The 12,290-nt window shown below is 38.3% G+C and overlaps 1 protein-coding gene and 1 pseudogene across 1 annotated transcript in view; both read right to left on the bottom strand.

The window, feature by feature from the left end:
• Positions 1-284: 284 nt before the first annotated feature.
• LOC118854812 lies at positions 285-4,310 on the bottom strand (annotated as a pseudogene).
• Positions 4,311-5,298: 988 nt separating this feature from the next.
• THEGL (theg spermatid protein like) overlaps positions 5,299-12,290 on the bottom strand; it is a 57,130-nt gene continuing 50,138 nt past the window's right edge. The window contains exons 6-8 of the mRNA XM_036765044.1: positions 9,287-9,418; positions 6,548-6,723; positions 5,299-5,413 (exon numbers count right to left, since the gene is read on the bottom strand). Coding sequence (XP_036620939.1) covers positions 5,299-5,413; positions 6,548-6,723; positions 9,287-9,418 — 423 coding nt within the window. The remainder of the gene's footprint in view (positions 5,414-6,547; positions 6,724-9,286; positions 9,419-12,290) is intronic.

Consider the following 12,290-nt stretch of genomic DNA (forward strand, 5'->3'; position numbering starts at 1 on the left):
CTTTGTTTGGTTAGGAATTCACCCCCTAGCCATAGCTATGAAAGTTACAGGATATAGTTCTCTTCTAATTTTTTTATGGCATGATTAAGGACACATGTCCATTTTGAATTCGATATATGGAGTAAGATATAGATTTAAATCCAATTTCTGCCAGACTGACTTCCAGTTTTCCCAGACATTCTTTCAGTTTTATTGACCAGTAGGCTGATTTTGATTATCTCTGATTCTTTTCTTTTTTTCCCTTTGAAAACCTTTATTGCAAGACAAGGATCAGGCCTGAGCCCTCATTGTTTACCATTGCAGTTGATGGGGAGATTCTTGTGTCTGGGCGAGGCCAAGGAGTTCCTGATCTTGGCCGGGAGGAGAGCCCAGTTACAAAGGTAGGCAGCAAGGGAAAGTCGTCCAGGCACTGGGGGGGGGGGCCAATGTCTGGTGAATCAACAGCAGGTTGTAATCCACAAAAGAGATCTTGTCCCTCATGATAAAGGCCTTGCTTTGCTGGTTCTGATTCAGCAGGGTCTCAAAATGCTCCAGCTGGGTGGGCAGATTTTTCACATACTCGTCCTTGCCCTCCTCAAAATGGTGGTAGATGAGGTCAAGGTACTTGAGCCTGAGGTCCTCCACCCCCCATCATTGGCCATATCCAAGAGAGCCTTTTCTCAATCATCCTTCCCATAGAGCTCATATTTGTGCCCCACGTATCTCAGAACGGCATTGCTCTGGTAAAAGGTGAAGTCTTCATCAGTGAATCTGGGGAACCAATTGTAGACACAGCTGGTCTTGAGTTCCCCCTTTGCACACGTGCACATGTCTTCATTCAGTCGGTCATCATGCCAATCCTGGCCCTGGTCAGCCAGGAGCATCCGGATGGCCTCACATCACCCTGGAACACCGAAGTAGGTGATGGTGTAAGGAGGAATCTCTATAGATAGTGGCACACAGGAGCAAAAGCAATAGGTAGCTGGATCCCAGGGGCCGCATTGAGCTTAATATGCCCCGACCTACATAACACACCTGATTCCACCTCTACACTTTCCTTCTCACCCCTCCATGTCCCACCCCATTCTTTTCTAAACTGTTTCACTGAAATATTTTTCTACTTTTTTTTAACCAAAACGTAATAGTAATTTAGTTAGAGGCCTGGAAATGCTATTCCCCGCTACATTCTTTGTTTTTTTCACATTATAGTCTAGATTTTTTTCCCTCCAAATTTTTTATTTTTTGTCTAGCTCTACAGATTATTTGGCTGTTTGACTATACCAGTCTGGCTGGTAAAATCTTTCATTTTTATTGTATTAATATTATTTTTATTAAATTGGCATATTGGCTCATGGCTCAACCCTAACTGCTAAATATCTGATTATTGTATTGTTCATTACTTCATTCAGAAACATTTTATAATTTTATCTAGACAAATACTGAGTCATATTTGGTAGACTGATCGATTGCCATTTTATACATTTCATAGTTATTTTGAGTGGGACTTTCTTTTCTATTATTCTTTCCTGAATTTTGTTATTGTTTATATGTACAAAAATGTGCTTTTTTGTGGGTTTATTTTGTAGCATGCTACCTTACTGAAAGTACTGATAGGAATGCAATTAATTCCTTTGCTGATTCTCTAGGATTTTCTATGTAAAACTTCATGTCACTAGATAATGGGGAGTTTTTTTTTTCTTCTGTCTAGATTTATTCTTTTATTTCTTTCTCTTGTCATTGCTATTGCTAGCATTTCTAGAAAATCAAATAATAGTAGGGTAAACTGGAATCTTTGCTTTTTCCCCACAGTTATTGGGAAAGATTTTAGTGGTTTTCCCATTGCATATAATACCACTTTGGGGTTTTAGATACTTTGTATCACATGAAAAAATATCCTCATATGCCTACGTTTTGTGGAGGGTTTTATTTTGTTTTGTTTTAATTGAGTATTATACTTTGTCCAAAAATTCTACATTGATTGAAGCATACTTTTTTACTCTATTTTCCTTGTTTTCAATTTTTTGGGGTCACAACATGACATGACTAATATGGAAATGTTTTGCATGATAGCACATATATAACCATTATCAAACTGCTTGCCTTCTTAATGAGGGGGGAGAGAAGGGAGGGAGAGAATTTGGAACTCAAAATTTTTTAAAAAATATGTTAAAATTGTTTTTACGTGTAATTGGGGGAAAATAAAATATTAATTGAAAAACTTCTGCGTTTATTGATAGAATCGATGGTAGGACCTGAGTTCTAATTCAGACTCAGACAGCTGTGTGACTCTGGGTAAGTTACTTAACTTCTGTTTACCTAAGTTCCTTCATCTGTAAAGAAAAATGAGGATAATAATAGCACCTGTTTCTCAGGGTCACTGTGAGAATCCAATGAGAAACTAGTTGTAAAGAACTTAGTACAGTGCCTGGCATACAGTAAGTGTTAAATAAATGTAAGCTAGCGTTAGCTATTATTACGAAGGGAAACTTAAGCCGCCAAAGATACAGGAGCAAAGAAAGTAACAGGGATATAAGTAAAGAACAAAGGCTCTAATATGGGAACCTGGATATTCAGTCTGACTACATTATAACTCCCCCAGTAGGAAGACCCTCTTAGCTGAGCCTTAGACAACAGATATTCAGCATAATTCCCTCAGTGACTAAACAAATAACCTAGGATGACCATGAACCTAGAAGATTCACCCAGTCTTTCATATTTCATACTCCAAACCAATGTATTTCCCCTATTTCACATGGAACTAATCATCTCCATGTGGGTAGGATTAAAAGTATAAGATAAGCATAGTTTGCATGGTTGTCAACAGTAGGAGCCATGATGATACAAAGGCTACGGGCCAGAGGGCTACATAAAAGAATATCTGTCAAAACTGTATATTCCTCCTCCCTAGTTAGAGATTTTCATCAGAGGCATGGGCAATCTTCACCAGAGGACCAGAGGGAGAAGGGTTGTGGAGAATGTTAACAACATGGTCAGAATAAGCTACAAAGATGGAGTGTGCAAAGTCACTCCAGCTTAGCTATATTATTCCACCATAAGCATAAGGTGCTTAGGTGAATTAAGGAGGAGGAAGAATGGAGTCTTCTGTTAATAATAATAGACTGGTCACTATTGGGGAGCCTTAGGACAGATTCAGTTGTTTGTGGAGAACAACTCAGATCCAAGTAAGCTGCCTGGGTTTGGGAAGGGTCAGACTGTTTTGTTTTAGACGTCTTAGGGCCATTACTGAAATAGGATTTTCTCTCTCTCTTCCAGTAAACCAGTGTTTGGGATGTGAGCTGAAAATCTCTTCACAGGTACTGTGCTTTGTCCCTACTGGATATGTCGTTTACTGTAGCTACTTAGCACATTTATGTGGGGACAGGAGAGAAAAGGGGAGTAGGTGAGTGACAACCTGGTACCAGTGAATGAATGTGTTGTGTTTGAAATTTGAGAAACTGAGGCACAAAGTTCCAAGCAAATTCAATTTATTGATAAAGTACAAATTTATCAATAAATAGGTTTTTAGCTTCCCCAGCAAAACTAAGATCCAGTTATGGGGTTAACAACACTTTTTAGAATTTTGAAGGAAGCACAGAACAAAGAACCAAGTTGGGTAGGTTGGGAAGACAATGTAATTGTTACAGGGTAGACAGCATCATGGGGGTGGGGATAACATGATTGGTTATATCGAGGAGAGTGGGGCTCGTAACCACCCCTCTCTGTCATTAAGGAATGCTTGATTGATTTAGGAGATCCATCTGCATATTGCAGACCTTGATAGTAGACCTGAGTTAACAAACTCCCTGGTACCTAGAAAGGTTTGTTAGAGAGATAAGACTCTCCTTAATTGTATAAGGATAGGCAAGGACAGACAATATATCTCAGGGAAACATATCAGATCAGCTTGTAGGCCTTTGCAGGTAACAAACAGGTCCTGGAATTTCCACAGGAGCTATAGGCATGGTAGATAATAAGTCTTTTCCCTTTAATTATAGTGACTCATGAACAGGCTGAATTTTAAACTGTTTCAGAGGGAAAAGCTTAGCTAAAGTACATAGAAAGGTAACTTAGGTAGATACAGAATTGACTACAATATGAAATCAATGCATCATAGGGTCAATCACAAGTTGAATTAATTTGAATTTCTCATGTGATCATAAAGCTTTTCTGGGATAGCCTAGGCTGCATTAATATATGCCAATTGCCTGAAAGTCTACACTTATCAACTTTATGTATGATTCAGAGTCCCAGAGACAAAGGCTTCAGTAAAAATCTTGTTACCGTAGGGTTCCCTCCTTCCCCAACCAACCATCTGCATCAACCTCTAACATTTGGTTAGCTCTTTACCCTAATTTTCAACAAGATCTTTTTATAAACCTCATATCTACATAACATAAAATTGGCATCCTTTCAACATGAAGAGTCTAGAGGTAGAATTAAATTACATTAGATGTGGTTTTCCAAGAATTATTTACTACTTTGCTTTTGTCTCTTTTTCACTTGTGTGGTTTTATCTAAAGTAAAATTTACATGTGCCTTGAAATCTTGAAAATGTAAAGCCTACACAGATGTGCCATTGATGAAATTTCTGCAGTGATCTTTGTCAATACGTTCTGCTGTTTTCAAGCAGTCCTATGACACCCATCTTGACCAAAGAACTTATTTTACGTGACACTGAGCATACAGAACTTATTTTACATGCCACTGAGCATACATAGACAGAGAAAGGTTGGTGAAAATGTGACACTTTGGGATAACTCATCTCTGATATTACATCCAGAACAAAATGATGTTTCAAGCTGTCCAAGAGAGCTTCGCCTTTCTCATCAATGTATAATTGTTAATAATAAAGCAATATCTAGCTAATTAAAAGTAGCTGGTATAGGAACAAAATTACCCGTTCTAAGAAGGATAAGGTCACATGTGTGTACTATGAAGAGAAAGGGACAGAAATATCAGCAAATTGTAGAAACACTGACCTTATTAGAAAAAGAAGATACATAAAACACAAAAGAAAATACAAAAAGATCTCACACTTCAGGCTTATTAATAACAATGGCATGTTCTCATTCACTTAAAAGGATGATGATGAGACATGCTACTCTTGTTAAGTTTTTGATTTTTGGTGGGAGTGGAGTAGAACATTGGAGACTAGAAATACACACTCAAAAGTTCTCAGAAGAAGCAATTGCTGTTTAATCATTACAGTGATTCTCCCAGAGGTCTCATAGAGTGTGTTCTTGCAGAAAAGGAGAGCTGGACATCTTGAGAGGATACCAAGACACATAACTGATGTCAGAGGTATTCTGTTCTGCACATTCAGCGTTTAATAGGCTCTGCCAATTTCGCTATTCTCGGTGAACACACTGCTACTTTTGCAGCATCCTTAACTTTAAAGGCATCCAGGTTAATAGCATTCACAGTCAAAGGAGTTCTGAAACAAAGCAAAGGTAAAAATCAAAAGAAAATATGTTTAACGTTTTAGAAAGAAAACTCTGGAAATTTCTCAGTGGTATAGCACTTGTCGCAACAAACTAAATGACCTAAAATAGTTAAAATTTAGTTCTCCTTTATTATTGAGGAATAACACCAGGGCTCATACTCATTGAACTCATGAATAAGCAAAGCCCTACAAAGGTAATATGCACTTAAAAGTAGTTGGCTTATGCCAAGACACTGTTACAATATCTGTCCTAAATCCTATCCTGAGCTACCACCAGCTCCCATGTGTCTTCTGGGAAAAAAAATGACTTGATTATTTCGAAAAATAATTTTGGCCTGTGATTTTTCGACCAGTACAATCTGCAACTTACAGTCTTACACTGTTACCTGGGGGTGCTGAGGATTGAAAGGCCTTGTCCAGAGTCATGAAGTCCGTATGTGTCAGGAGTAGAATTTGAACCTACATCAACCTGACTCCAAAGTTGGCTTCCTCTTCACTACTATGCAACTATGGATGCAACTATGCACTATTTATGCACTTGGAACCCAATCTGCCCTCCTACTCTGCCAGTCCTCTAGTCAACCTCATGACTCAGCCAACAACATGAAGAGTGAATCTGAGTCACTCACTTGAATCATTCCTTCTTATCTTCCCTCTAAAGAAAGTGCCTTTTATTTAATTCACCATTGGTCAGAATGAACATTATATAGAAGAGAAACTTACATCTTCCTTCTCTGGAACTCAAATCACCTATTGCATTTTCAGGTATTAATCATATGAGCCCTCTTACTGTTCTTACTAGACGGACAAGGATCTAGTGTGGTTTGTCTTGTTTTATAGATAAAAGAAATAAAATCTAAAATGTAGTAACTTGCTTAAGAAGTCAGACAGAAAACGAACTCCACAGTCTGAATAAGAACCAAATTTTTTGACTTCAAGCCAACACTGGGTCCTCTGAACCTTAAACAAAAGCTCAGTGTTTTATCTTAAAATGGCTAATGATTTGCCTAGGTGAATGTAACAAGTAAGATTTCTTTGAAAATGTTTCATTTCTTGAACTGTTCTCCTTATTAATACCTCCCTTCCCAGCTCATTTCTCCTCTTTTTCTCTTGGTACAAGCATACCTCGAATTGGGGGTAGCTAGTGCTTCAATCCTTGGTGATGGGACATAGTTTAGGGCGGCACGTGATACTGGCTGCTGAAGTGGACGCATTGGGAGATAATCACCATGCACGGTTTTGGCTTTGGCTAGAAATACTGTACGAGGACTTGGTTGAGCTGCCATGGCAGCAGTGGATACCTTTGAAGGAAAACAAAAAACGAAAACAAATTCACCAAACCTGCTGACCTTAAATTTGGAATGCATCTGCCATTTTACATTTCTCCATATTACTTTTACGATAAACTATCAATGTCAAGATGAGAGGTGCCATGGTGTAGGAGGCCACCAGCTGTTTAACTATGGTCAAGTCACTAATTCTTTCTGAGTCTAAGGCAGCTAAGACATTTAGTGCTAGACAGATTGCAATCTACCTGTGTGAAGGGAGCTCCAACACTAATGAATTTGCATGTCATTGATATAGCAAGGTTGACATTTTAGTCAATATCACTATATTTTTCAAATCTTTATTTTTAAAATGAGTGAATTTCACATCAGAAAATAGCCCTTGAGTCCTGAAAATTTATGTATGTATATGTATATATGATATACATATATATACACACAGACAGACACATATAATATACATTTGTATCTATATTTCATTATTACATATTTAACTTGTGTTTTATGATGAGATGATGTGAAATAATGCTTTTCATCTATACTGCTTTCTATAACTATTTAAGAATCTAAGGAGATAGAATATACCTTAAGAGTTCATGTCATCTGACCCTTTCATTTTACAGATAAGGAAGGAGAAACTCAGTGGTCAATGTATAGGGGATGGTAAATCTTACTGCATTTTACAAAGGGGAAGATTGAAGAACCAAGAGATGTGATTTACCCAAGACTGTAATCCAGGAATCCTGCCTTCAATCATTATGCTCTTTTTATTAGTCACACTGCCTGATTGACTCCCACATTAAATGCCTAAGGTTAAATTCAAAGCACTGTTCAGGACCCTTTAACACTGCCCAGCACGAAGCATGATCTGCTGGTATTTAGTGAGTGCCCAACTGTGCACAACAACTCTGGATTGTATGCCCAGGTATCCCTTCTCTCCATAGGATACTCTTCTAAGATGCCCTAGGGGAGTAGGGCTAGAATTTATAGAATGACAGAGTTGCAAGAGAATTCAGAGACCACCCAGTCCAACCTGGAGCCCATAGGTCATAAATCATAAACCTAGAGCTAGAGGTAATAGAGATGATCTGGTCCAAATCCCTCATTATACACGTGAAAAACCTGAGACCGAGAAAGATTAAGTGATTTGCCTGATGTCATAGGAAGAGGCAGAGCCAGGATTTGAACCCAGATCCTCCCTCAACCAAATCCAATGCTCTCTTTCCTTTTATGATACGCCCAAATAAGAAGCCACATAGCCTCTTCTTGAAAACTTCCAAAGTAGGAGTTAGAGGAGGAAGCTTATTCTATTTTTGGAAAGTTCTCATTGTTATGAAGTCTTCTTTTCTTATATCAAGCTGTAATGTTAATAGGATATAAGATCTTTCCTGCCCATTATTAGGCCTCACATGGAGCCCATTAAGAGAAGTTTGCTTAGGGGAGGCTTGCTTGTAGGAAGGCTTTCACACCTTTTGGTACTAAGCTACTTAGGCACTGAGTCACAAGGACTGTGATGATTCTGGCTCTGAGCCTATTAGCCAAAAGCGTATATATATTCTGAGGTTGGTATTTCACTTTGGGGGTTTGCTTATGAGAAAGATCTTTTGATTTCCTGGTCATGACACTGAGTAGCTGTATGTTCAGAGCCCCCCAACTACTCATATGTAAAGGATCTCTTGATCCACTGATGTATGTAAAGTGGATAGCAATATTGCTTTGATCAGGCAGTTAGAGCCCTGTCTGTTGGTCTTTATGCCAATTTCTTTGCTTCTATTTTCTCTGTTTGTATTTTCTTTGACATTCAGGGTGCTGACTTTTCCCCTGAACTAATGAAAGTAATTAAAGAAGATTGGTAACCCTTTCTGAACAGTCTTTCCTAGAAAAGCAGATCAAAGAACCTGTGCTAACAGGCCAGGGTGCTTGCTGTTATGCAAGCCTAAATCCCTCTCTGTAACTTCCACCCATTGCTCTGAGACCAAGCAGAAAAAAAAAATCTAAACTCTCTTTCACACATTAGCCCTACAAATATCTGAAGAAAATATCATGGCCTCTCTCAGTCTCCTCTCCAAGCTAAACATTCACGGTTTCTTCTGCTGACCTTCCCTGCCATGGTACAGTCTCCAGTCCTTTCATCATCCTTCTTACCTTCTAATGGAAATGTTCCAGCTTAACTAAATCTTTCCTAAGATATGTGGCCAAGCCTGAACACAGTTTTCCATATGTGTTCTGGCCAGAGCAGCATCTGGCAGAGTTAGATCCTTTTTCTGGATACAATGCTTCTCAATGAAGCTTAAAGTCCCATTAGCTGTTCTGCTGGCCATATCATACTACTGATTCATACTGACTTTCTAATTGACTAAAGTTCCTGAATTTTATTTTTCATAAAAACTTCCATCTTACTATGTTTCCCCCTCCATCCAATACTTGAAAAGTTGCTTTCTTTTATTCAAGTGTAGAACTTTTCAGTTAATCTTACTAAATTTCAGCTTTTTTCTATCTGGTCCATTGTTCTAACATTAAGGAACCAGCCAAAAGTCAGTTCTTTCTCCAGAGAATAGGGAAAAAAGTGGTATCTTACAGGGCGAATTGGCAAATCATTTCTTCCTCTTTCAAAATATAATGTTTCTGTTTTGACCTTTGGTTCTGAAAGAGAGATCACTCTTAATGAGGGATTTGCATGCAGAGCAGCAGGTGTAATCTGTGTGCCAACCTGTATAAGGAAAATAAAATAGTACACATTGACAACTTACAAAAGGCATGAATCATATGAATATTACATTTTTCCCTGATCAGTGAACCACATTTCTTAGCAGAGTTAGCAGAAAGGAATATTGTATGTACTAAGAGGATAATTGTGTGTACCAATTTCAACTAGTTTTTTTTTAGAAACTTCATTGTAAAATTAAAAATCAGAAGGAAAATAGGTAATCATGTGAAATGTCATTTGGACAGCTTTCAAAGAAAAAAAAAGATAAAATCTATTTTGCTTGAACAAAACCAATGTAGCTAGAATAATATGAGAAATTACAGGTGGGAAAATATCTTTGCATCAAATATCTCTGATAAAAGTCTGATATCTAAGACATGCTGAGATGGACACGATTTTTTAAGACTAAGAGAAATTCCTCAATGGATAGCAAGTCAAAGGATATGAACAAACAGCATTTGAAAGAAAAGTTAAAAACTATCAGCAACCATATAAAAGATTGTTAAAAGTTACTGACAATATGAGAAATACAAATAAAAACAACTCAGAGGTTTCACCTCATTCTTTTCAATGGTTCAAAGATGATAAAAGGTGGAAATAGTCAATGTTGTAGGGGTTGTGGGAAGACAGACAGAAAGACACACACACAAACTGCTGGTGAATCTATAAATTGGTCCAACTATTCTGGAAAATACTGAGAAAAGTCACAAAATTGTTCATACCCTTTGACTCAGTGATCCCAATTTCCTCAATGAGGTCAAATATGACAATCAATCAATGAGCATTTACTAAGCATTTACTATGTGCCAACCACCATGACTCCGTGAGGTTACAAGGATAAAAAATCAAACAACACCTTCCCTTACATTCTATAAGAGGAAGCAACACACATGCACATGCACACACACACATGCACACAAACACATACACACACTTAGATACAAAATACATAAAAGGCAAATATGAAGTATTTGGGTTGGAGGCACTACAACTGAGGGAATCAGGAAAGACCCTCAACAGGAGGGGACATTGGTTGAACTTTGAAGGATGTTAGGGATTCTATCTAAAGAGGCTAGATATGTAAAGCGCATGCATTCCAGGCAAATGGGGACAGCCCCTGTTGCCAAGACACAAAGATAGGAGACTGGATGTCACGTGTTAGGAATAGCAAGTAAGTTAGTGTGGCTGGAATGAATAGTGTGCTAGAGATAGTAATGTATCTGGAAAGGTACTCTGGCGTGAGATTAACAGGGGCTTATATGACAGAGGAGTTTGCGTTTGATACTAGAAGGAATAGGAAGCTACTGGAGCTTCTTGAGGAAGAAAGTAACATGGTCAGGCCTATGATTTAGGAAGATCACTTTAGCAGCTGTCTGGAATATGGAATAGAATGGGGAGACACATAGTGCAGGACAAATCTAAAGGCTATTGAAATAGATCAGGCAGGAGGGTCTAAACCAGGGCAGTGGCTATGTGAGTAGAGAGAAGGGTACTGATGTGAGAAATATTGTAGCTGTAAAACTGACAAGAATTAGTAAGTGATTGGATAGGTGGGGAAAGGTACCAAATATTTCAAAATATTCAGAGCAACAATTGTCATAGTAGCCAGAAAATAGAAACAAAACAGCTATCCATCCACTGATTAGGGAGGGGCAAAAGAAATTATGATTCTGGAATATACTGTGAGGGAATATTAGTGAACTATAAGAAATGCTGAATATGATAGGGATCAATCAGGAGAATGATTACCTCATTGGTTTCATGAGTTCACTAATCAACCTGATGAGATTCCAGGGTACAAAGCACTACACTTAAGTGCTGGGAAAATAAAAAGGAATAAAGACAGTTTGTGTTCTCCAGAATTATGCAATCTAAGGGAGTGACTGATCATTATTTCAATTCAAGAACATTTATTGAGTACTTCCTATGCGTGCCAAGTATTATGAAGCATACTCCAATGGGTTTGTGATCTCATTAATTTGGATGTGCCCTCTGTAATGTATATCATAACTTAGTCATGCCTACTCATCCTGATGTCTTCCCATAAAGAGAGGTCTACCCAACAAAAGGATCACCCAATACCTTTGAGGCCTGCCTCTCTTTCTCTTGACATCATGAGGATGTTATTAGAGTACTAAGGCTGTCCATCTCTCATTCCTCACCCTCACCATCTAGCCAACCAACCAGCCTATCTTCTTTTCCAATCACTCATTTCCATGATGACCTTTTCTATTCTTGTTCTTCAAAAACTCCCCAGTTATATTTTTGCAGCCTGTTCACAACCATCATGAACTTCTCCATTTCCCTATGGGTCATATGTATCTTCACACCCTCAGAGATTAGTGTGTTGTATGTCTTCTAATTATATAATAATGTTATGTTGTTCATCATATTTGATTCTGAAAGAATCCTGGGGTTATTAAGAGAGCTTTTCGGCCTTTTGAAGGCAATCCAGACCATTTTCCTCCTTCTTCTTGCTTAATTATAGACCCAAAACACTGCACCACCATCTGTCCCAAGTATATGTTCCAAAGGGCAAGTTGTGTAGGTTATCCCTACAATTCACGTCAGTCATGGGCAATTGACACTTCGTTCACTTGGTCTTTGCTGTGCAGATGGTCAGGCCAAACTCTTCTGAGTAGTTATGGATCTCTTCCAGGAAGTTCTGCAATATTTCAGAGCCTGATGCACCCAAAACAATGTCCTCCACTAGCAGGAATATGTGGAGTAACTTCTTCAACTTGAACTCTGTGCTGGATCTCCTCCATCCCAGTGGTGAACACCTTTGATGATCCCCCTGTCTGATGCTTCATCTAACATTTATGATCAAAAGATATTTGAAGAGAGTTATTGCTATCATTATATCTTTCAAAGA

Source organism: Trichosurus vulpecula, chromosome 6 (assembly GCF_011100635.1).
Source record: "Trichosurus vulpecula isolate mTriVul1 chromosome 6, mTriVul1.pri, whole genome shotgun sequence".
In the NCBI taxonomy this organism is placed as follows: Eukaryota; Metazoa; Chordata; class Mammalia; order Diprotodontia; family Phalangeridae; genus Trichosurus; species Trichosurus vulpecula.